At 41.9% G+C, this 25494-nt stretch overlaps 1 protein-coding gene and 1 long non-coding RNA gene across 7 annotated transcripts in view; one reads left to right on the top strand and one right to left on the bottom strand.

Moving 5' to 3' along the window:
• LOC117220071 (proton-coupled amino acid transporter-like protein pathetic) overlaps positions 1-24650 on the top strand; it is a 50539-nt gene extending 25889 nt beyond the window's left edge. Inside the window, exons 1-6 of one of the 6 annotated variants that reach the window (XM_033469746.2) lie at positions 2889-3493; positions 6445-6530; positions 15686-15754; positions 16618-17025; positions 17413-17773; positions 19193-24650. In XM_033469746.2, coding sequence (XP_033325637.1) covers positions 3416-3493; positions 6445-6530; positions 15686-15754; positions 16618-17025; positions 17413-17773; positions 19193-19783 — 1593 coding nt within the window. In that variant the 5' untranslated portion in view covers positions 2889-3415 and the 3' untranslated portion in view covers positions 19784-24650. Of the gene's footprint in view, positions 1-2888; positions 3512-6444; positions 6531-15685; positions 15755-16617; positions 17026-17412; positions 17774-19192 lie in introns of those variants that run through there. The other 5 variants (XM_033469737.2, XM_033469755.2, XM_033469771.2 and 2 more) reach the window with 5 other exon arrangements.
• Positions 1347-2556, bottom strand: LOC117220100 (uncharacterized). The gene is made up of 2 exons (XR_004490181.2): positions 2182-2556; positions 1347-1940 (listed from the first exon to the last, which is right to left on the bottom strand). It is a non-coding gene; the product is annotated as an uncharacterized LOC117220100 (long non-coding RNA).
• Positions 24651-25494: the final 844 nt, after the last annotated feature.

Raw genomic sequence — 25494 nt, 5'->3', positions numbered from 1 at the left:
TTGGGATTTAGAGATTTTTAATCGGCGTTTAAACGCTTAACAGAACGAGCGAGTTGGAAATTTGCATAAACGCCAGCTGTCTGGTAACGGATCATAAATTGTTGCTGATCTAATCTCGTGAGCGTAGAATTTGCAATAATAAACTAACTGAAACTGTCCGCTTCTGCTGGAAGATTCAATTAATATTCGAGATATCATTCTTCTAGAACCATTAGCTCGTAAATAATTAATTCTCTCACGGCCGCAATTTATTTATAGCAATTGCCTAACGCGATATTTCAACGGTAGAACGTTGCATAAACAAATAATTTTATTGCTCGAAAAAGATACCCACGGTTTTCTCTCTCTCTGGCTTTCTGCGCGCTCCGAATGTCCCTTAAGCCCGATTTTCAACGATGTTGCATAACCGATGCTGTTTGTTTAAAAAAAGCCGCGAAGAATTGTTATATGAACGAAACCCGAGAAAGCGTGCATTTATTTATAATTTCGTGCAAAGCGGTGATCAAAGGAGGCGCTTTTACCAAACTGATATTATTTTTGGACACCGTCTATACAGTGTCCCGCTCGAAATAGAGCACCGAGAGTAGACTCAGTCACGACGCCGGACAACAATTGCGTGAAAATACCACGTTCCGCGTTTCTGCCAATTGAATTCTCACTGAACGGATCGCGGGAGGCGCTATACAATCGCGGATCATAAATTAGCGTTGCTGTCACGATGTACGTTACATTGGCACCGCTTCCGGCTGCAACCTGTGCACTCTCGTATTGAGCCAAACTGCAATCCCGAGGCACGAATGAAATTTCTCAGGAATTTTTCCATTGTGACATGCATTAATTGCTATAGCATACTGATTCTAAGCAATAGATTACGTTGATATTAAAAACTCTGAGCGCGACTGATTTTTGGGAGCGCCTCGAGTTGCTCATCGCAGGAATAGTCTTCAAGAAAGATTTTAGCTATATTTTTACATGAAGTTGTAACGTTTATCTTCCCTGGCAGCACTTTAGATTGACCCTGGGGGCAATGCTCCAAAGAAAATGATCAAATTCTAGATCGGTAGAGAGCTAGTAATGTCTGTTTTCCTAGAGCGCGCTCGGTGGGCGTGGCTTCGTTGCTCTCCGTGGCAAGAGACTAAGAAGGGGCGTGGTTTCACTGCCCCACAAGTGCTCCATATGTCCAGATTTAATATTTCCACTGAGTCTGCTTAGATTTTGAAGTTCCCTTATTTCTGTGTGTACACTTATTTGGTTAGTTTACGGAAATAGGCGTGGCTGCGGACTAGAACACTCCCAGTTGGCGTGGCCTCGTTGCCCACAAGTGCTCCATAAGTCTATATAATCTATTTCTACATATTCTATTTTTATTTCCACATTCTTCTACAATTCTATTTCTACATAATCTATTTAATTTCCAAAGCCTGTTAATTTGTCCGCGCAGACTATCTGTTTCGCTATTTTTAAGCAAATAGGCGTGGCCGTGGGCCGAAATACTCGGCGGGCGTCGTTTTAATTCCCGTCTCTACGCAAAGGACTACAAAAGGGTGTAGTTTGATTGCCTTCACATTCTATCCTCGTTTACATCATTTATTTTCTACAAGTGCATTTTTCAAAAAAATCTTTTTTCCTAGAGCAGCGCTCGGAATTATTGGCAAGCAACGTAAGGTTCGCGAGAGCTACGCATCCTAACTCCCGTTGCGCGCATCGCTCACCCGTGGCCGCCTCTTTCGTCTCGGCGCCAGTTGCTTTATGTGGGTGAACCATGGGTGAGCGAGACGCGCGGCGGGAGGCAAGAGGCGTGGCCTTGCGATCCTCACGTTGCATGCCGATAATTCCGAGCCCTGGTTTAGAGCGCACTAGATGAGCGTGGCTTCGTTTCCCCTTTCGTGACAAGGACATCAAAGAGGCTTAATTTCAACCTTCAGCCTTCTTCGTATTTCCTAAAAAAAATCGTATTTCCTGTGTATAGTGCGCTAAGCGAGAGAGATCTCTGTTATCATAGTTCTCTGTACTCGCAATCATTCTACGAAACCCAACAAATAAAACACCATCATCTCAGACGGTTTCTCGACACAAGAACTGAAATATCTCTTTTATCCGAACGATGCACGTCCACGTGAATCACATAAAATTCGTCAGAACCTCACATGCGAATTTATCAGCAAATCCCTGATTACAGACCTTCTGAAATATCTTCTACCATTCCACGACAATCTCCTCCTCCATTCCGTTCACACGAAAAGAATACTCTCACCGCACAAAACACAAATCGACAACGTCTCCTCGCCGCAGCCACAGGTCCAACCGATTGATCTAAAAAAAGCAGCCGCGTTGTTGAGCACGCTGATGTAGGATTTTCCTCGGAAAATACGCGGGCGCGTCAATTATCACCCTCTAACATGCCGTGCAATCGTCGCGCAAGGTGACGCGCGCGCGCGTGTGTCCATCTGTCGCGCGTCGCCGAGCGTGTTCGATTAAGCCTGGTTAGCGGTCGCCTAGTCAGCAGAGCGGAGCACGGATCGCGATTCACGTGAGTGCCGCCCGCGTCTATTTGCTCTTCCTATTTTCGTAGCCGTGTCGGTATATAAAGAACCCGTCCTCGGGACGTTGCCGAAAGATTTGGCAGCGCTCCGCGATTTTCTGCGTCGCAGCTCTCGGCGCCGTAGATAGAGCCGCTAGTGGAGCCGACCAGGGCCATAGTTCGGCTAGGGGAGCCGAGCCGGTGGTGTGTGCGACGTGGAAACTATCGGCGGTGCTCTAGCTTCAGCGCGGCGCGGCGCCGAGTGAACGCGGTAGCTCCCTAGGGCAGCAGTGGGCGGCGCCAGTCGCCAGTGACCGGTCCCTAGACGCGGAGCAGGCGTGCCCTACGCGGCGGTGGGCGGTTCTGGTCCCTAGAGGGCGGTGCTTAGGGCGCTTAGGGCGCGGTGGGCGGTTCCCGGAGCGCAGTTGGCGATCCTCATGGGCCAGTAGGCGATCCGCAGCCCTCGGAAACCCCGTATCGACCAAAGTGAATCCAGAGAACGAAAGAGAGATCAGTTCTCTGCTTGTCTTTTTTCAGTCAACCGTTTTGTAACAGTGTCAGTCGGACGCGTAATGTCAGTGCACCGCTGCCAGCTTGTCCGCGACCACTGTCTGGACCGATCAGTGCTTGCCAGTGACCGGTGACGCGTTCTCGCGTGTTTCGAACCCGAGACACGTGCTTCGGACCCTGTTCAAGTGTCCCACCCGTTATTCCGGGCGGGCATCCTCGCTGCTGGCAGCGAACTGGGCCGGACGGAACGATACCAACTGGCACCGATCGGAGAATAAATACAGCACGTGGCGGTTTCGACCGCGGGAGGACTTTTGTAGAAGTAGGATTTTGAGAAGTGGTTCTTTTGGTGGAATGTGGTAAGAGTGAACGGGGATTTTGAACATGGGGAACGCCGACAGTGTACACGATGTCGAGATGAGCTCGTTATCGAACGTTGACGACGACCGGCCTCACATTGTGGTAAATAGTGCGGTGACGGTAATGTTGTAATTTGTTTTGTCTACTGTTTTCTTTTTTTTTGAATTGTAAGATTCGTGTTGTTACGTTATGTCGTCTTACTTGGAGCGTTTTAGGTGAACCGTTGTAAGATACTTTTAGGGATTCGAAATACTGTAAATAATTAATTAATTTAATTTTCCTCCATTTCTATAGTTGCCTGTTGTCAACAATTATAAACAAATATAGAATAATCTTATCTCCTTTACCCAAATTGTCCATTCTTGTTTACATGCTGAAGGAAAATTGAGGAGAATATACCGTATATAGTACTATATAAAATATTCGTTAACGATATATTTTGCTGCGAATTCAATCAGAAAAGTTTAATAGGTAAAATTATTTTCAAGCAGTCGCACAAAGTTACGACGAATATTTCTTCGCACAATTTTTATACTCCTCGTCGTTCAGAATATGTTTTACATTTTTGTCAGGGTTCAATTTTTCATTTTTATAGAATTTTTATGAAAATTTAATCGAACACTATATAGTTGACGTAGGTTGTGGTTATCTACAAAAAATACTAAGCCACGTACGACTAAACACCATTGGATCAGGAGATATTTGAGCTTGATTATCGTACCGTATTGTTTCGTAGTTCCTAGTACAGTCATTTTTATGTTTGCCAATTGTCAATAATTATAAAAACGAGGCGCAAGACTCGAATAATCGTATCTCCTCCTCCTAAATTGTCCGTTTTTGTTTGCGAGCTGAAGGGAAATTAGGATGAATTTACTGTATATTGTGCTATATAAAATATTCATTAACAATATATTACGCTGCGAGTTATTATTTAAAGAAATAGAAGGTCATATGTGGATTCGATGCAAAGGAAAATTTCATGCGCATTAAAAGTTTCCAGAGCATGCGCAGAGCACAGTAAAACACTGAAACTTTCACACTGTTATCAGGAGTAGTTCGTGCGAAATTAAAGAGTTAATTTATGTATTACCATTGTGTGACACACCGTTTGAACTCGCATTTGCTACGTCGTCAAACGCAAAACAAAAGATAACGTGCCCCGACATTACGTATGCTTGCGCGAGCATGAATTCAGTTATGCGAACATTGCAGAATGTGTTGACTTTCCATTGACGATCTCTCGGTTATTTCTCAAGTCGGTTAAATAAATAAATAAAAAAAAAATAAAAAATAAATATATAAAAAAAATAAATGAAACCGAATATTCCAAAATTAAAAAATGTTTTGTCGAACAATTATTGTTTCATTATATTACACTTTTATTATAGAAACTATTCTCGTTTAACGTACTTTATAATAATTTTCAATTGATTGCTACGTGGCATATTTTATTTATATTAAATTCGTATTTGTAATGTGTCATTTTAACGAAGAATTTTCTTTCAAATTTTACAACGCTGTAAAATTTTCCATCGAAGAACACACGATCGAAAAAATATTTTATCCAATATTTAATCCAAAAGATGCTTGAATTTTGAGGAATGTTTTCACCGCATCGATACGAATGAAATAATTTGAAGGAAATCTGCGTCGTACAGGTTTAATGCGACATATTATTGCAGCCGAGTTTCATCAAAATCGGTTAGTGTAACCTGAACATGTTTCCTCGTGACTAATAAATAATTGTGTCGCAGAAACGTGAGAATAGTTGGCGGTTTCGAAACGTGCCTTTATCAGATTTCTAAATCGAGAATAGGTCTGCACGTTACTACGCGGATTCGACAGCCGGCAACATTAGAGTAAGAAAAATTGGCTCCGATCGCGTAAGAATTACGAAAGACCACCATTGACAGGTCGAACAGGTTGTAAAAGCAGACCACGACGTATAGACCGTGCTCAGGCGCCAGTAAATATACGATATGCAGTGTGCACTCGCTTGACACATGATACAATGTACCGTGCACGGTTCACTTGATATTAATTTGCAATTATACACAATGTAGCTATAAAAAATTTCGAACACTTCAATTAAATTCGAATTAAAATTAAACAAGGTCTTCTCAATAATAATAAAATCTTAATCTTTGTTTGGTTTTGATAATTAATCTCTGATTTATGTAGATTTTGGTAGGCTGAATATGAATCTCGAAACTGTTTTCTCCACGATTTTTGTGTTCGTGAAATTTTATTTTTTAAAGCAAACTCACATTTTTTAATTTGGCAAATCTTTTTGTTTAACAGTGACAGGTATACAAATATTGTGCAAGATAATTCCATGGACTCTTCTAAATATCACGTTGTGTTTTTTTATGCTGTTTTAAATATTGAAACATTTTTTAACAACGCTTAAAGAGACCGAGACGGTGAAATTAAGAAATAAAAATACCGTACTATACATTGTCTGTATACTTTTTCAATAAATTAAGTCGTTTATAAAATTAAATTGTTAATAAAATTGAATTATTCACAGAAAATTGAATCATTGATGAAGTCGAATAGCTGGTTAATAATTAATCCAGTTGCTAATTAAATATCAATTTTTATTAGTCACAGTGAAAAAGTATTGATACTTTGCATTTACTGTTTAAAAAATGAAAGTATCGCAAATCTATTTACATGGTTCAGAAATTCGTAACTCATACTTTAACACAATTTTTCAATCAATTGTTCTCATTAACATACAGTAAAGTTTCCCTAATTGACCCTCAGCTTGTACACAAAAATTGACAATTTGAACAATCGTGTCTCCTCTCCCCAAACTGTCCATTTTTGTTTCCAAGTTGAGGGTCAATTAGGTAGAATTTGCTGTATTTAGCGAAAAATATTTCACAGTCCTAATTTCAACTATTTTTTGTCTACCCTTCAATGTGTACGAAATAAATCGAAAAAATATATATGTCAGTTTGTCGGTTCGTTAGTTTTATGTGAAGCGTAATTCAGCAATGTGTCGTATAATTCCTGCATATAATAACGTGCGTTTGGTTATGTTACAGAGAACACCAATGCGCCCGATGATAGCTGAATACGACCCAAAGAAGCACGGTGTGAAAACAGAACTTTCAGACATGGTTCTTGTCAAGTAAGTGCGACACATGGTTTAACGAAACCGACGCGAACGAACAGTTCAACGATAGTTGAGCGATTCACAATCTGCTACCACGACCAATCATCACCATTGCTTTCTTGCCAAATCTCAAATGCTCCGTGCTCAAGCAAACGTGAGTGACAACCCGAGGATCATATATTGTGCATTCCATCGTATATATGTGTATTCTCTCATTCTACATGCTCTGTTATGTATTTTATTACATATAGATACACACATCCATTCATACGTGCATACATACATATATACATACGTACATACATATATAAATATATAGAAATATTTTTATTCCGATTATTATGTTTATACACAGTCACTAACTAATACAATCACGCATACCGCCTGACCGCTGACGTAGAATTCGTAGCGTAGCTGCCACCAAAGTTGCTTGACGATTGACCGCTGAATCGTGACGATTCCATTGCTAGTTTGTGCTTCCATTTTGTTCACCGTGTTTACTCATACTCACACTGTATAGTTTCTGACCCTGTTTGCTCCGCCCACCCACCCTCTCTTAATCTTGTCACGTCCACAAGTTGTTACAAAACTTTAGTAATTTCGAATTAGTCTCGGATCTTTATGTATTTTTAATAGTTACTAATAAAATAGCTGTACTTATTGAATAAATCTTTGTTATTTTTATGAAACGATTAACGTATATTTCCGTCAAAATGCACAGTCTAATAAATCTTCCTCATAGAATGTGATAATAGTTCTTAATTTGTTGAGCATAGTGTCGATTATCTTCCTTGCACCGAGTAGGCGTGGTTTCATTGCTCTCCCGTTGGGCGGAGCCAGAGCAGTGTTTCGCACGGTATGCCACGCCCATGTTCACTTCAGATTCGACATCCCCCAAAACTTCAGATCCGATGATGCTTCTGTGAGAGAACACGCAGAGGCATGATCCACCTTGCTCGTGGGAGCCACAAGTGGGCGTGGCTTCGTTGCGTTCCACCAGTCGGAGCCAATCCAGTGCTCCGTACAGGAGTTTGCATCCGTATCTAATTTTTGTCCTACATTCCAACAGATCTGGTTTTAGAATCTTTCTTTTACCACGCAGAGTGTACCGAGTGGGCGTGGCTTCGTTGCTCTCAGCATTAAATTAACTCAGGGCCAATTCGGAGGAATTTGAAGGAAGTCGAGTCCGTCCAAAGATTGTCACGGTCATTAAATATTTCTATTTATTTATTTATTTAATATCGCATTCTTTCACGTAAAATGTCAAGGTGGGCGTGACATTGTTGCCCCATAGTATGCCACCCGATGATGCGAACGTGTTCACGTCGATCTCGATTGTAGTTTCAAATTGCTCGACCAATCGCAACGGCAGTTGACGAAATTCTTCGAAAAGTCGAACAACCTCAGCGATTCTCTCTCGTTCCGCAAACTTCGCAATACACTTTAATTTATAATCAGCTTTTCTGTTTCGCTCGCTGTCGCATTTTTCCGACGTTTCTCACGCGACAGCGTAATCTTTACTGGGAAGCAGATACAATTGCCGTTATACGCAACGAATTACGTTCGAAATACTCTTCGCAGAAATCGATTAGACATTGCAACACCGAACAGTCTACGACATCGAATAACGTAAATTCTCTTGTACGTGAAGTGGCGGATGTTAATAATAGCCTTGCAACGCGCGCAAAATTATTTTACGTTATCTCGGCGCAAGGAGCTTCGAGTTACATATTTCTTGAACTTTTCGGTTCCTTAAATGTTTCAAAATTTTTTTAAAACTTTCGCTTTTCGCTTCTATTTAAATCTGTATCGATATTTATTAACGCGTTGGATTCTATATATTTTTCTATTTCGTGCAAAATGTCGATGTTCAACGATTATTTTACAACTTCTACCGTAGTTCTTTGACGACGATCATTTCTACAAAACAGAGATTCGTCTGTCGAAGAGAGATCCGCCATTTCGCGTGCAAATTCTTGCTTCGAAAAATCGTGAGCGGTCTCGTGAGCAAATGCTTTATCGAAGGGGACAAACACATGTTTTTCTTTTATCAATAGTGACATACATTTTCAAATAGAGAATAATAAAACATCGATTACACACAAAGAAAGGGGCCAGTGCTTCACATTTTCAAATGAAAACTGAGAAAGAGCTTGCTTCGTATCAAGAAATATATACATATATATATATTAATAAATGAAATGGTCTTGAAACAGGATGGTCTGCGACGTTCTGTCCAAGGACAGCAGAGCCAGAGAAAAGCAAACTGACATGAGAGGATACAATATAGATGAACCATGCACCTAAGAGTATCGATATCCCGCACAGACAAGCGATTCTCTCGATCGTCGATTTAGCGGCAGCGTCGTGAAGCCGAGAAAACTCGATTGGAATTTCCGCAGAAAATGGCATATTCCCCCTTGCTGCACCTTTCGATCGTTTTTTCAACGAAACGAGATCTCGGCGTTTCGAGACGGGGTACATATCGAATCGAGTTGCGCCCACCTTTCGACCGATTTTCGTAACGATTCGCGCGCCGCCGCCATTTCGTCCGCTCGAACGCGCCGCCTCGCGTTGCGCAAGTAATCCGTTGTTTCCATTCTTTCTGGCTAGATAACAGCATCGCGCGACGCTAATTGCAACTGCAATTCGATTTTCTTTAAAACGCGGCCGTTCAGCGAAACCTCTGCGCCCGGCGGGCTCCATTGCTAATTGCTAATTAGACGCGTATCGATCCGCGGAACACCTGTTGCCCGACCATCCGCTCGATCGCCGAGCGTGTAATCGGCGAGGTAGCTTTGCGACCGAGTAATTAGTTGGCGAGGTTAATTACAATTCCGCGAAACAAGGGCATTACCCGTTGATTCGGTCGACATTCACTGTGATATTCGGACGAGCTTCCGGTAATTAGCACGGCGACGATTAGGAAACGTGCGAAACAATGTTTTCGGCTGCTCATAGTTCCCTTTTCCTTTTCTGTTTTTATTTTACAAATTGAAATCTCGCGATAGATGCACTTCAATTTTTATTCATACTTTGTTTCGTCGTTAATCGTTAATCGTAAACAATTTTCTTTATTTTATACAACGCTCGTATAATTTTATTACTGTGTTCATAGAATTTTATAAATTGCTCGTGTATAGTTTTTATTCAATTACTCGCATAATTTTGTTAAACGCTTCACAAAATTTTTATTATAATTTTTTATTATAATATAATTTTATTAAATTTTATTACATTTATATTATAATTTTATTATAATATAATTTTATTAAATTGTCCATATTACTTTATTGAAATAGTTTCGTGGAATTATTCACTTAATTATATGCAATTATTCACACTTTTTTGTCACGTTATTTCGTATAGTCCGTGTATTATTTATCATATAACATAATTTTATTAAATTGTATTATATATATTGTATAATTTTATTATTTCCCAAAATTGGCAAAAATGCTCCTAGATCTGATATAAGTTACGTGGCGTTGATAAAGTAGAAATTTAACTAAAATCGGCGAAACAAAGAAAATTCGCTAAAATAGAAATCGAATACCAAAAAAGAGAGGTATCGTCGGGAAAACAAGGAAATTATTCGAAGAATTTTGTTAAAAAAGAAAAAGGAAAAGGTGACTGTGTACGAAGAAATTAAACGCAGGCCACGAAAGGATGCACCGCAACGTGGAAATAGAAACGCGACGCCAAGGAGGGAAACCATATTTTGCTAGAAAATCGAGAGAATTTCTGCAGGGAATTATTCGAGAGAACTGTCGACATTTGAGATATTCGGGGAGAAAAGAAAAGAAAAGAAAAGAAAGAAGGTGTAGGAAGGGGGAGTCCCCGCGGCGGTCTCTTCGTCATTGATTGAGGATGCTTCGGCCCTGAGGCCAAGCGGTGTGCGCGGGCGGACTGCTATCGTTTTCAAGGATATAAAGATGACAATTGTCTTTACCATATAATATGTGCATTTATATGATTCCAGACTTGCGTATAAACTGCGGGCATAGATTCGGGCTCTATGAAAGTGCTCTGCGAATAACATGAAAGTGACGCAAAAAATATATTAAAAAAAATATATGTCAAACGGTCTCCGATGGACAATCGCGGGTTTAGACAAAAAAAAAACTAGAGAAAAAGTTAAACGGTCCGGATCTCATTTCAGGAAATAAAATTCCAAAAAACAAACAGAAAATAATTTGCAAATCGTGTGAGAACCTCTGACCGGACGTAACCGTGACGCAAACGCCGACGCACGTTCTCGAAACTCCGTCTTTTTATCATAGCGAGAAAATTCGTTTGGACAAAAACTAAAAAAAGAAAACACACAAAAATACCAGAAAACCAAATTGGCCATCGAGTAGAACAAAAGAAAAAAGACATAACGTAGATCGTTCGACGTGCGTGTTTTGTTTGGAACGAATATGTTGATACGAATTGTTTGTTTAAAAAAAAGTAATAATAACACGTTCGGCGAGAAGTGCAAAATGAAAAACGAAGGCTTGTTAGTCGTCGTACTGCGTCGTGGCGCTGGCCGTCGCGGTGATGCAGTGCGGTGGTTGCAGCGGCCTCTAAGCCTGATCGCGGCGCGTGAACTATTGTCACGTGTCACGTGACACACACAGACTCTATGACGGAGCTTTCTCGACAGAAAGCTTCGCACGACTACGGAGAGAACTACCGCACCTAAATGGGTACCTATATGCCTACACACCTAACTTTTTAACGATTTTTTATCACACTATTGATCGCCGACCTATTTGTCCCCCAACCCCCAACCCCCCTTCGAACACGTGCAAACACGTATACACACGTACATACACACACACTGGAGACTCGAATGAAAATAGACCCTTAAAGTACAAGAGGGAACCTCTGGTGGTTCCTAGTGTCCGCAGTGAGTCCTAGGGTCCATAACAACTCCTATCGTCAGTCCTACGACGCTGTTTGACACTGTTTGACACTGTTTGACACTGTTTGACACTGTTTGACGACGTTTGACGTTTGACGTTTGACGTTTGACGTTTGACGTTTGACGACGTTTGACGACGCTTAACGACGTACGTTTGTCGAGTTCCTGCCCTCTCGACTGATGGATTCGTAACGGAGAAACAAAATTAGTTGAAATTTAGTTGAATTATTGGACATTGATTCTGGTTGCAACATGTTTGCGCACACGAGATTTCATGACAACTAAGCATTGTTATTGTACTTAAACTTTCAATTTTTGTTCAATGATTTCCTGTAAATATATTGTTTTCACTTCGCTGTTTCGTTCGGCCAAGTTTTCTTGCTCATTAAATAATTTTGTTGTTAACAAGCACTTGCGTCACTTCTGCAATTTTCACGGGCACGTTGTACGTTTCGTTGACGTGAAAGCTATAACAAATGTTCACGTAATTATTAATCAATATTCTGTGGCTGGAGGTACAGAATGATTTATTATTAGATTATCGGATATTTTATTATTTAAATTACTTATTTGGTTGGATTACTTATCGATCTCGATTATTTATTTGTTCACATTGCCAATCGATTTTCATTGTTTATTTATTTACGCTATTTATTTATTTATTTACATTACCAATGCATCAATCATGACCGTTTGATCCTTTCTCTTTCGTTGGACTTCGTGCGTAACGGCAAAAGGCAGGTGCATGGGCGTGACAACGCCAACTTTCAAATGTAACGAAAATAAAGTTTAATAATATTATGCACCGGCTGAGGGGAAAGTTGTCTCATGCCCCGAAGGTCTCTTTAGATTGCCCTCCAGGGCAACACTCCGTTTCCTAATGAAATGTTCCAATTAGAAATTGGAACAGTTCCCCGAAGGGCAATTCAGTCTTGATTACTATATCTCTATATAAATCTTGCTTCCACTACCATTGTTCTCTCAACGCAGAGGTTCTCTTCGCTTCTGTGTCTGCATAGCGCGCCAAGCGGGCGTGTCCACATTGCTCTCGACTTTTTCGGAGGCGTGGCAATGCCCCTCCAATAGTGTTCTAAGTGGGCGTGACTTAGTCCATTTTTTTATTCAGCGTTCTAAATGGGCGTCGTTTCGTCATTTCTTTGAATGGAGTGCTCTAAGTGGGCGTGGTTTTCCCAATTCTTTAGAAAATACTTTTAAATCGTCGTGATTTCGTTTCTTCTCGCGTACTACATTCTAGTATTCTTGCACAGAGCATTCTAAACTGGGCGTGGCTTCGCCTGTTCTTGTATAGAATATTCCAAAGTGGGCATGGCCTCGCTCATTTATGCATAAAGTACTCTAAGTGGGCATGGTTTCTCTAATTCTGTAGAATTAGAATTTAAAAATTTCTTTAAAATGGTCGTGATTTCGCTTTTTTTCTCGCATACTACATTCTAATACTCTTGCACAGAGCATTCTAAACTGGGCGTGGCTTTGTCTGTTCTTATACAGAGTATTATCATAAAGTAGGCGTGGGCTCGCACATTTATACACAGAGTGCCCTAAGTAGGCGTGGCTTCTCAGCTCCCGTTCTCAACCAATACAGTGCCCAAGTCACCTGCGTCCCTCTGACGTCGGTGGATCGAGCCACATTTAATTAATATTATCGTTAAATTATTCCACACCTTCCGACACTTTGAATCAACTTTCTTTCAAGATCACAAATATTTGATTCAACGATCCAATGATTGTTTCCACTCAAGATAAAAAAAATATTTACTGAAATTATTTGCAGATCTTCTCATCAAATAATTTTGAATATATTCCAAAAATGGTTGACAATGACAATCAGTTCTATCGTTTCTTAGGCAGCGCCTCACGTGAGCGATCAACTCGCGAGGAGTTAAAATAACCGAGGTCCGGTGGACTCCGTGGAGAGAATTTTGCCAGAAATCCTCCCGGAAGTTCGAATTTCTAATTCTGCTCCCGACGGAACCGGTCTCTGCCAAATGCGTCTCGTCGCCTCGCGATACACGAAACACGTGTCGCGCCCATGCACTTTTTCCGTGAATCGATGAACATCGTTGCACAGGCCCGACGAAAACCGCCGCCGCCGCCGCCGCGCGTCGAATCGAAACGTCGCGCCAAAAAATTCGAGGTCGATCGAAGTGTTTGTTTGCTGCGAATTTTTCTCGACTTTTCCCCCAGCATGCGCGCGCAGAACCGGAAGCCGGGCGACAGGGAGGAAGTCGAAGGCTAACAATCGATCGAAACGATCTAGAATCGTTGGGTACGATCGACCGGCACGTTGAAGAAACCAAAAAAAAAGAAGGAACACATTTTTTTCCGTCTCGTTATTATTTACTATGTACTTAATATCAATTTAAAAATTAGACGAAGTTTTCTTTATGTACGAGGCTTAGTGTTCGAGTAAATTTTGTTTCAAAATTTCGGAGCTTGAATTTCGATCCCGATTTACTTCGAAACTATACGGTTTATCATAATTTTTCGATAATTTTTTATCGCATTGTTCGAAGAATCGTGCTGTTTTTTTAATGAATTTTCGAAGTCTTTTTTTCTCAAAAGCGAAGCCTCGTATTAACGAATTTTATTTGATATTTTCGGCTCGTCGTTGTTTTCTGTAGAATAAGAAGATATCGCGATAAGACGAAGCAGGAAACGAATATTGGTTTCTACGACAGTGAATCATCCAGGAAATCACGTTGCTAAATCCACTGTATCAACGATGAGAGATCTCGCATCGCTCACTGCCAACTCCATCCCCACCAGCGTAGATTTCTGCTTGTAATGAGTGTCCAGCTTTCGCTTGATCAAAACGCGTGGATCACGGCCTTATCGTGCATCGAGCTCGTTCAGAGTACGTAGCGTTTAATTCACAAGCACGTGCGCAGCAGAGACGTAGGCGGACTTCATTCTTCCTCTTTTGCCGTTGCCAACAGTTGAAATATTGCGCTGATTAATAGACTGTGAATCTTGCTGCGAGTCGAGATATTTCGTTAATTTATCATTTGCCGTAGAGAATTTCGTAAATTCATTTTTCGTAGCGGAAAAACAGCTTCATCAGATTCATTTTTTCACGGTGATCATTTATGCGAAGTACAGTAATTTCTGCCAGAAATGTTCGGAAGTCGGCAGATCTGAGAATACAGGTCGCGATTCTTCGAGTCTTGCGGCTAGTTTTTATACAAATTCGGGGCAGTCGGCAATAAAAACGATGACTTAACTTTTTTATTTTTTGCCACAATACGAAGGCAATTCGGAGGCCACATGATACGATTCGAAGACAATTCGGAGGCCACATGATACGATTCGAAGGCAATTCGGGGGCCACATGATACGATTCGAAGGCAATTCGGGGGCCACATGACATGATTCGAAGGCCATTTCGGGGGCTACGCGACACTATTCGAAGGCAATTCTGGGGCCACATGACACTATTCGAAGACAATTCTGGGGCCACATGCCACGATTCGGAAACCACATGACATGATTCAAAGGCCATTTCGGGGGCCACGCGATACTATTCGAAGGCAATTCTGGGGCCACATAACACTATTCGAAGACAATTCTGGGGCCACATGCTACGATTCGGAAACCACATGACACGATTCTACGGTTAGTAATTTCTCTCTAATTCGCACTCAAATTGCGCACAAAAATGGAAATTTGGGAATAATCGTATCTCCTCTTCCCAAATTGTCCATTCTTGTGGGCAATCTGAGCGCGAATTAGGGATAAATCAGACGATTTTGTATTGTCTTCTGGGAATTTGTCGACTTTTGGCATCGACATGTAGCAATAAATAACATAGGCGTATTGGACTAGCGCAGGGAAATTCACAGCAACCCGAAATTTGGCATTTCCGGGAGAAATTACTGTGCTTTTTCGACGTTCAACATTTGTTCTAACACCATCGTCGATAGTAATAATTTTTATAAACATCGATAGCAGACATTTTTCTAAGTCTTGTTTTCGATTCGATATAAATTTGGGAAAAACTGTGTAGAAAATAAAACGAGTAATTTGTACAGCTAGATTAACACCGATTAACGAAAGCATAATGAATAATTAATTGATGTTTCTAATACAACTTGTTCGTTTGTTCGTTGTGTTTGTCGTTTAACAAACAAACAGAAAAGAAACAAATAAAAGATTTGCTTCTACGATGTAAGAAAGTAGAACAAAAAATCGTTTGCGCACTGACTAAAATATAAAAATATTTCTTCTGTTCTAACCACATAAGCCAACAATCCAGTCATCATATGGACGTTGTGAAGTTTTGTAGCATCCTAGTGGATGATGATTATTTACAGTAAGTGACACCTAACAATCGGCACAACTAAGATTACGATGCATAGCGAAAAGAAACGATTCCGATTCATTCGAAAGTTCGTCTACACTGCTTCGCGAAGCTTTAAGGCGCTCCTATCGCTCTAGATCGTCGATAAAGTCAGTATAGTACTCCTCCCTGCTCCCCCCATCTTCCACCAACGGCGTGCATGCACGGTGAAGAAGGAGATGTCCAGTTAGCACCACAAACGAGGCATAGGAACCACGCGTAACTTAACATGCTTGTGTCAGTCGTTCTTCGGCCATGTTGGTTAGGAGACACGACCTAACCTAACCCAGTAGCTGAAATTACGAGAAAAGAACAAATTTGCCATACCCTCTTAGCCTGACAACGTTAGATAACAAGAATTATACTCGACTGCAATGACACAAGGAAGTTGAAGGAAGAACGACGAGAGTTAGGTGTCTTCTGCCTTGTCACCGCCAACTATCCAGACTGTAACAATCCCACCCAGCAACCAGTTCTTCGAACTGAACAACCCAGAACATTACATGATCACAATAGCCGGCCACCTCGCCCAGTACTTGAACCTCCGCCACAAGTCTCCCCAAAGAAGAAACGTGAAACACACTCACGATTCCAATAGCCGTCCGCGGGACTCGCCGATCACGAGCCAGTTCCGCGGACATCTTCAAGTGTCTTCCACATTTCCTCTTTCACGAAACGCGTCGCGTCACACTAGGTCTCTCACAGACTGCGGCACACCGCGCTACAAAAACCCACAACACTCAGCGACCCTCGTATGGTCCCCGCGCGCTCTTGCCCCATAGCAACCCTGCAGCAACGCTGGTAAGAGCACGCAGCTAATGGCGTCGGTTTTGCAGATACAAGTGCGAGAAAAATGACGTTCCGATTACCGTCACGAACGGCTCGACGTTGCCGCTCGTGGAGCGGCCGAACGACGAGGAGGCGGCGCTGTACAATCCGTTCGAGCACCGGAAACTGGCGCACCCGACCTCCGACATGGACACCCTGATCCATCTGCTGAAGGGCAGCTTGGGTACCGGGATCCTGGCCATGCCGATGGCGTTCCGCAACGCCGGGCTGCTGTTCGGCCTGTTCGCAACATTTTTCATAGGCGCCGTCTGCACCTATTGCGTGCACATCCTGGTCAAGTGCGCTCACGACCTTTGCAGGCGGACGCAGACGCCCAGTCTAGGGTTCGCGGACGTCGCCGAGGCTGCCTTTCTCGTCGGCCCGGAGCCTGTCCAGAAGTACGCTCGCCTTGCCAAGTGAGTATCTTCTCCTATTGCGTAAGCGGGCCGCGGAAATCGAAGGATCGCGAGCCGAAATGCGCGCAGGCTCGATACCGTTGTAGCGCATTGTCCGGTTCCGGTCGGTAAGTGACCGGCCGTGGTCGTCGGTCTCTGGCCGGCGGCCGACGCCGAAAATGGCTTCCCTCTTTCAGTCGGCTTTGCGCACGTAATAGCGAAGTCTTACGTGGAGGGCTCTCCTTCGAGAAACTCTCTGCTATGTTGACTTCGTCTCCCCTCGTCGGCAAATAGGGATTACCGCCCCCTAGTAACAACGGGCACCTTGCGTGAAATCCATTTATATATGTAGAGTAGACGACGGCCTATGCTAGCAGATGGAATTTCATCGAATTTGTTACCTTACAGAGCGACGATCAACTCGTTTCTGGTGATCGACCTGATAGGCTGTTGCTGCGTCTACATAGTGTTCATCTCGACGAACGTGAAGGAGGTGGCCGACTATTACACGGACACCGACCGAGACGTCAGGCTGTACATGGCCGCCCTGCTGCCTCTGTTGATCATTTTCTCCCTGGTGAGGAACCTGAAGTACCTGGCCCCGTTCTCCATGGTCGCGAACATCCTGATCGCCACTGGAATGGGAATCACGTTCTACTACATCTTCAGCGACCTACCCACCATCAAAGACGTGCCGAATTTTTCGAGCTGGTCTCAGCTACCTCTGTTCTTCGGCACCGCCATCTTCGCCCTCGAGGGTATCGGCGTTGTAAGTATAATCATCACAAGAAACCTTTGAAAGTAGCGATAAAAGCCCTTATCACAGAATTATTTCTGGCATATTTCTGGCATATTTTGTTTGTTTGTGTTTATGACTGGGAGGAGAATGTGTCGTTGGTCGGTCGGGATAGCTCAATCGGTTAAAGCAGTCGTCCGGTAAGCGAAAGATCCGGGTTTAAAATCCTTGTTCTGATCTATCCGATCGGTCGACTCATTTTCTTCTACAGAATAACTTATCGACTGATGGAAACGGGCTAAATTGAAGGATTTCGTAGGCCCTTCGCGGCATTTGTTTCGTCCGAGCACAATAAATTCTCCATAATTATCTCTTAGCGTGCAAGCAAGAATGGACAACTCGGGAAGAGGGGGGATATGGCAAAAACGAGCCGCGAGGCTCGAATAATCGTATCACCTCTTCCTATGTTGATCATTTTCGTTTAGAAGCTGAGAGACAATTGAGGAGAGTTCACTGTGTTCGGACGAAACAAAAATGGTGCGAAAGATCTACGAAATGTCTGATGTTATGAGGTCAAGGGACAGCTTAAGGTCCAGTTATTGGGACACTTGCGTATTCTAGTTGGGTTTCCGACAACGAAGGATTCTACTGTAATAATATCATGCTTTACATACTAAGCAAAACTCGGATGTCATTTGTATGCGATTCGACATTCGATCGGTCGCAGACGTACCGCTTGAATCGCGTTTAGTATTTCAATCGTGCGATAAGACATCATCAGAGATAGCCGCTCTTTATCGATCAGAAATTCCAACGTGCCAACATGATACATCTACATTCGAGACGAACGTTGAACCTAATCGCTGACACTGTTTCAATTTTTACTGTAAATGGAAACGTGAAACTGTTTTATAAAATACAGGGTGTCCCATAATTATGTTAATACTCGGAAAGGGGCGATTCCTCAGGTCATTTGAAGTAACTTTTTCCTTAGTCAAACTGCAATCCGCGGTTTCGTTTACGAGATATTGCGGAAAAATAGTGACCAATGAGAAGCGAGCGCGAGTGGCACAAAGGCGGCCGAGCCAACGAGCGGCCGAAGCCCAGTTGCGTTGATCGGCTCGGCTGCGAGTTCGCCTCTCATTGGACACTGTTTTTCCTTAATAACTCGTAAACGAAGTCGCGGATTGCATTTTCGCTGTGGAAAAAGTTACTTCGTATGACCTCAGGAATCACTGCATTCCATAACATAATTATAGGACACCCTGTATAAACGATGTTCAACGAAATTCAAGACATCCCTAAGCGATTATTATACCCCGCAACTGTTCTGCTGACTAAGACAAAAGTGTTGTTTTACACAAGCCGTTCTCTCTCGATGACCATTGTCTGACGTGTCGTTTCCTCTATCATCAAAGTTAAGCGCTAATCACGAAAACTCGCGTGTTTCAGGTGATGCCCCTCGAGAACAACATGAAGACACCGACCCACTTCATCGGTTGCCCTGGCGTGCTGAACACCGGCATGTTCTTCGTGGTTCTATTGTACAGCACCGTGGGTTTCTTCGGCTATTGGCGGTACGGAGAGTCGACGAAGGCGTCGATCACGTTGAACCTGGTCGAGAGCGAAATCCTGGCTCAATCAACGAAGCTGATGATCGCGGTGGCGATCTTCCTTACCTACGGGCTCCAGTTCTACGTACCGATGGAGATCATCTGGAGGAACTTGAAACAGTACTTCGGCTCGCGGAAGCTGGCCGCCGAGTACGTGATCCGGATATTCTTTGTAGTGTTCACCGTCGGTGTGGCGATCGCTATCCCGAACCTGGGCCCGTTCATTTCGCTGGTCGGCGCGGTGTGTCTGTCGACGTTGGGGCTGATGTTCCCATCGATAATCGAGCTGGTTACCGTCTGGGACCAAGAGGACGGGCTCGGCGCTTGCTACTGGAGGCTCTGGAAGAACCTGGCGATCATCACGTTCGGCGTGCTCGGCTTTCTGACCGGCACCTACGTCAGCATCCAGGATATCCTCGAGACGAAATGAAGCGCCGGGTTCGAAGGAGCTGCGGTGCGACGGAATAATCGCTCAGTGCGTACCATAGATGCCGACGGGCTCGACACCGACCGCGCTCCAAGCGAGCTGCCCCGTCGCGCCACCTGGCCGACGGTCTCATGGACGGTGAGGCCGCCGCCGCTGAAGCATCCAGGAGGAGTTACGCGGCCACGCGAGCTCCGAACTTCCAGCTTCGTCTCGCTGCTTCTCTTTCCGTATCGGTAGCACGACGACTGCACCGACGACGAAGACGTCGCCATGGGCCAGGCACAGCAGTAGACCATACGGTTATGTGTCATGCGCGATCTGCATTACCGGCGATGCTAAACATCTTACGCCATCTGTCTAAAGTAACGGTCGGCGAGCAAACTACGCGAGACTGTGGAACGTTTGTGGGCACGAATTTACGGGGTTGCCGGATCGAAAGGCGTAACGTTGCCAGTTAACAGGGGGCGCGTATGTCGAGGGTTTCTGTCTCTAGGGACTGTATTCCGTAAATATTTCTGGTTGGAAACAAGAGTACATTCTTGAATCATTGGCAACGTCGAGCGTGACACGAAAGTGGTCTACTACTATACCTCGTCTGTGACGTCGCGTAGATACGAGCCTGTAGCGCACTCTCAGTTTCTCATTATCTTGCCCCTCCGCCACATATTCTCTCACATCATAGAGATACAGCATGTCTTTTGAAAGCAGGAACTTAGGTACTCTGATGGTCATAATAGCTCGGCTTGTGCCGCGAGGGTTGTTCGAGTGGGCCGAACGGCTGTTATCGTTGTCAACTTTATAGAATTTTACACTTCAATCAGACGGTTCGCAGAAGACCATCCTCTACAAAATATTTTGCACTCAACTGTACGATAATTTTTTACAAACGTCTAGCGTACCTTAGCTTCCTACTTTCGAACGACAGGTCATAGTTGTATGAAACGAGTTCGTGTACTTTGGCGCAAATTTTCAAGACTGGGACCCCTTTTATTAGAATGATCATTTGTGACATCGTTTTACTAATTTAATTTATTTCCATTCATGCGACGATTTTTTACTACATATTGTACACACGTGTTATTTTATATTAGATCGACTGGAGCACAAATGTTTGCACAAACGAAGATTTTCATGCAGTAATTGAATATAAAATTTATGACGAGCTCTAAGTTGAATAAATAGATGAGGCCTTCCGTTGTTAATTTTAGACAGTATTGTACTCTCGAAATGTTTTATCATATTTTTTGAAGTATTTTATTATTTTATTCTTGAGTACTGCGGAAACGATATTTCGACTGCTATTTTATGGAATTTGATCTGATTGATTGAATACACGTGTACACGAACTCCTTTCGAAGAAATCTCTCGCCATCACCGTTCCCCTCTCCGACGACTTGTGTACTCGAGTTCTGCGTCTTCGTAGAAGACGATGTGTATATCATCGATCTTCGCCGATCTACGTCTAGAGTCGTCGCTGTTAACGTCGCGCCGTACAATGCCGTACGCCACGTGTAGGCACGCTGAGAGTCATTAACGTCGCGTGTACCATATAGACATCATAATACAGCGACGTCGACCAATGATAGCGAGTATGTTGACGCCTTGCCATATTGTTTAACGTTGCCAAATTTAACGTTGTTCGATTTGGTCTGAATAATTTAGTTTAATGAATTTTTTCAGCAATAATAACAGCAGTCCTTTCGAATGGATCAGTCTGTAATATTCTTTAAATTTCGAAAAGAATCTAAGATTACCTCAAGCTAATATTTTATTGATTTTTAAAAAAAATATTGTGATAACTGTTTTCTAGTTTTTCTAACAAAAATTGCAAGGTGTTCAAAATCGAAGAAAACGAATAAATGAAAGTCGTCGAGACAACATTGCACTAACATCTTCTATATTCAATTATACGAAAACATTTTGTGTAGCTCTACATATTTCTGTTAAATTTTATCTGACGATCTTCGGAAAAATGATAATGAGGGAGTAAACATTTACCAATTTGCAAATTGATTGACGTGGTCACTGACCAATACCTGACCGCCTGATCTTACCATCGATAGTCAGTGACCTACATTTGTCCCTTCAACGGTACCAATAGTGGTCACTGACCGACACATCTGATCCTCCTCCAATGGTACTGTCATAGACACGCAATTGTCAGACATACCAAAACCCTCGGAAGCTAGACAATTTTTTATTAATTGGACAAGACTAAAATTCGCAGTTTGAATTAAACGAGCTACGGGATGTTAATGATTGTCAATGCGCGCAATTATACGTTCGAGCGATTAACCGAGCAAAGTCAACGGCACATCGTGGCTCGGAGTACCCGGATCCATACGATCGTGGATCGTGCGAAATCTTGAGACGAGTAACGGCAGGGGCGTAGGCACAGGGGCATAGGCCCCGACGCCTGGGCCTCCTATATATATATATCTCTCTATTTCTCTCTTCTCATTTTTATTATTTATTCGCGGTGCGACGGCCGTGCGCACGAACGACAAACGCTTTTTTCCATCGAGATCATAGACAACTGCGGGACGGTTTTTTCCTTTGTTTTTCTTTTTTTTTTCTCTCTCTAGTTGCTTACGTACACGCGGTACGATTATAGATATGTAAATTATACTTAAGCGTCGTTTTTACCTAAGAGCTGGGACCGTTCGCGTTTTCGGCTTTAAACGTGTGTGCGTTCGTTCGTTCGTTCGATTTCCTGCGACAAGAGAACGATTTGTAAGATAAGAGGCTCCGGAAGACGAGCGTTGAATGATCTGCTCCCGCTTGGATCATGTGATTTATCGAAATGGCTGACATTCTCATGCGGCGAACAAAATTTCTGATAAGATTATCTGATATCACTGAATTTTGCAATGGATATACGTACATGGAAATAAGAAAGACCGGAAGTCGATTTCACTCAGCCTACACGCTACAATTGGTTAACTGCACTTATAAATTTAGACACGTGGACAGCATCCAAGAAAAAGCTATTATTCAATTGCGTACAGTCGTATTTATTATTGCTATTACTTAATATTGTTACAATTGAATGGTTGAAAGCTGTGTTATATTTTTTAATTAGATACGTTGGCCAGCCAAGATTAATTATAACAGTGATCTATGATCACTGACATCCTAATAGAATTCAGTCTGTTACTGTGTCATTCAGTCGCAAATAGAAATGATGTTCCTATAAGGTCTAAAAAACACCTTTGACTTTTTATAATATAAATTGCTTGTTTATAATAAAACAGTCTGCATAAGTGCTGCCATTTTCTCAATTCTCATTCAGGCATAAAGCAGGTTTCGAAAGTATTCTTTTCGTTTGTTTAAAAAGAATGTCTACGAGAAATTGCAATAAAAAGGTCTGTATTCGTTAAATTCAACTTCAAAGACAACATTTTTCACGACAGATCGGAGATCAAACGGTTAGCTTTAAAATCATTCAACATTATTTTCTCGAAGTGAAAACGTTCCAAGTTGGCGATGTCAGATCGAATCACGTGACACGACCGACCGGAGCCACCGATCTGTTCCTAGTGCCTTGCTGCACAAAAGCAAAAAACGTACAAAAATGGTTACTAATTAAGAGTAATAAGAATGGCGCGTAGATGTGATAATACCGTGATGCATGCTTGCTAGTCTGTAAGGAGTTTAGCGAGACCCATGTGGCGCGACGCGTGCGCCAGCGCGCGAAATTCAAACGCTGATCCGACATCGAGGAGGTCAAACATGAATTTCAAGAACGGTAAAAGTGGAACTGCTCACACCAGTCAACACTATTTATTTTGCATTCTATTATAAAATCGACGACTGTGCCCATTGACAATAATCCAAAGCGAAACAATAGAATTGCTGGAATGCAAACGAAAATTCTAACGATTGCGAAATAGTACAAAAAGTAATTAAGATCGATTCTTATATAGATTAAACCTAGAACTACCTAGCTGAATAATAAGACTGCATTTGTTCAGATTTTGCAAGATTTTTATTATCATGCATTGATTTCCTCCGATAATGATTAATTTAAGGTGATTAAAATTGCAACAATAGTGAAATTGAAAATGTCGGAATTAAAGTGGCTCGTTCGGTAAGGTAGTTCTAGTGTTGAAACAGGGAGTTTGATGGCGTGCGAGTCGCAAAGAACTAAAATCATTGCTAAAAACACGTGTCTCGTTTAATTTTCCTCGAACTTGTAATTTACAAATCAAAGTTAATTATTTGTTGATTCGTCAAAATTTGACAATAATTGTTGCATAAAATAAGATCAACAACTTGAATTTCTCAAAATTTAATAGAAATTGTAATGGTTAAAATCGTATTTTTTAAACTTACATAAAATAGTTGACCTGCAGTTCATGTAAACATTTATTTATAAATTATTTCATTCCTTAAGGGACACATGTATGAGGACTTTGCGTGCTCAGAACGGAGATCAGTGCCTTGGTTCTTTCCTCTAGTGGGGTTTAAGGTCAGATCGAAGCCATATATGTATAGATCGATGAAAATTCGAAATTTTTGCCAAGCATCATCCGTGTTTCACTAGTTTTCTGTACTCGTCCATTCTTTTCGATTGTTCACGACGATGATCGTCTGTATCAGTAACACGTACGACGATTTGTATTCGTGAAAGGAGAACTTTGGAGATTGAAAATCACTTTTTGAAAATTGTTCTTATATGGAAAACGAAATACAGGCAGACAGACAGACACACAAGACACCGTTTCGCCGCTTTTGTACTTCGAATTTCCGTTACAGATCGCGAGGAGAATGTCGTTTCGCGTGCACGCGTGTACCGTGCACGCTATCAATCTGTCAGGCATTGTGCGAGACAGTGTTATGATATTTAATACACAAGATTTGCAAAAGATCTACTGTTCTATTCATTTTTACCTATATTTTCCTTAAAAATAATTTATTGAAGAGACACTTGGTTTAGAACTCTTTAAATTACGTGATTTTTAGGACTATGTTTTCTAATAAAAACTATTTACCCTGGAAGCAATTTGGTATGAATTTCGCATGAATTTGACACCAAACTATAGCCACAGACTTGGGATACGTACAGAATATATTAGGTATTCAATATACTAAGTATACAATAATCAATATATTAAGTATGCAATATTCAATATATTAAGTATGCAACATTCACTACGTTAAGTATTTTTAACATATTAATTATATTATATATAAAATATTATATAATATTTTCAACATATTAATTATTCAGTATTCAACAGATTTATATTTAATACATTTAATGTGTCACATATATATATATTTAATATTATTCAATATTAGTATGTCTTATGGGTTTTTCTGTCTTAAGTATTTGTGGCCACAGTGGTCGCAGTACCATCGAAGTCTTCGACGATTCACGAATTAAGAAGTGTTAGCAAACACCGAGTATCGTATATACCTTATTTCTATTACGAGTGTTCAAACAAACGAGGGTTCCCGTCTGTGATAATCGGCGATAAAAGCGGAGCCAATTTAGTTCACTCGAGCTTTCACATTTCGCCGGGAGATGGCGCCACGGTTCACTTTTCCGAGCAGATATCACAAGTTTTGTCAAGTATTTATTTATTTTGGTAAGATACAGCACCAAATGTATTCTGCACTACATTTATTTAAGATCTAGAATATCGAATACATTAAATATTGTGTGCAAAATATATTGGATGTTAGGTGCAGACATTGAATACTATTAA

The sequence above is a fragment of the Megalopta genalis genome, chromosome 5 (assembly GCF_051020955.1).
Source record: "Megalopta genalis isolate 19385.01 chromosome 5, iyMegGena1_principal, whole genome shotgun sequence".
NCBI classification, from domain to species: domain Eukaryota; kingdom Metazoa; phylum Arthropoda; class Insecta; order Hymenoptera; family Halictidae; genus Megalopta; species Megalopta genalis.
The sequence above is the reverse complement of the archived record's forward strand: the minus strand, read 5'-3'. Positions and strand labels throughout refer to the sequence as shown.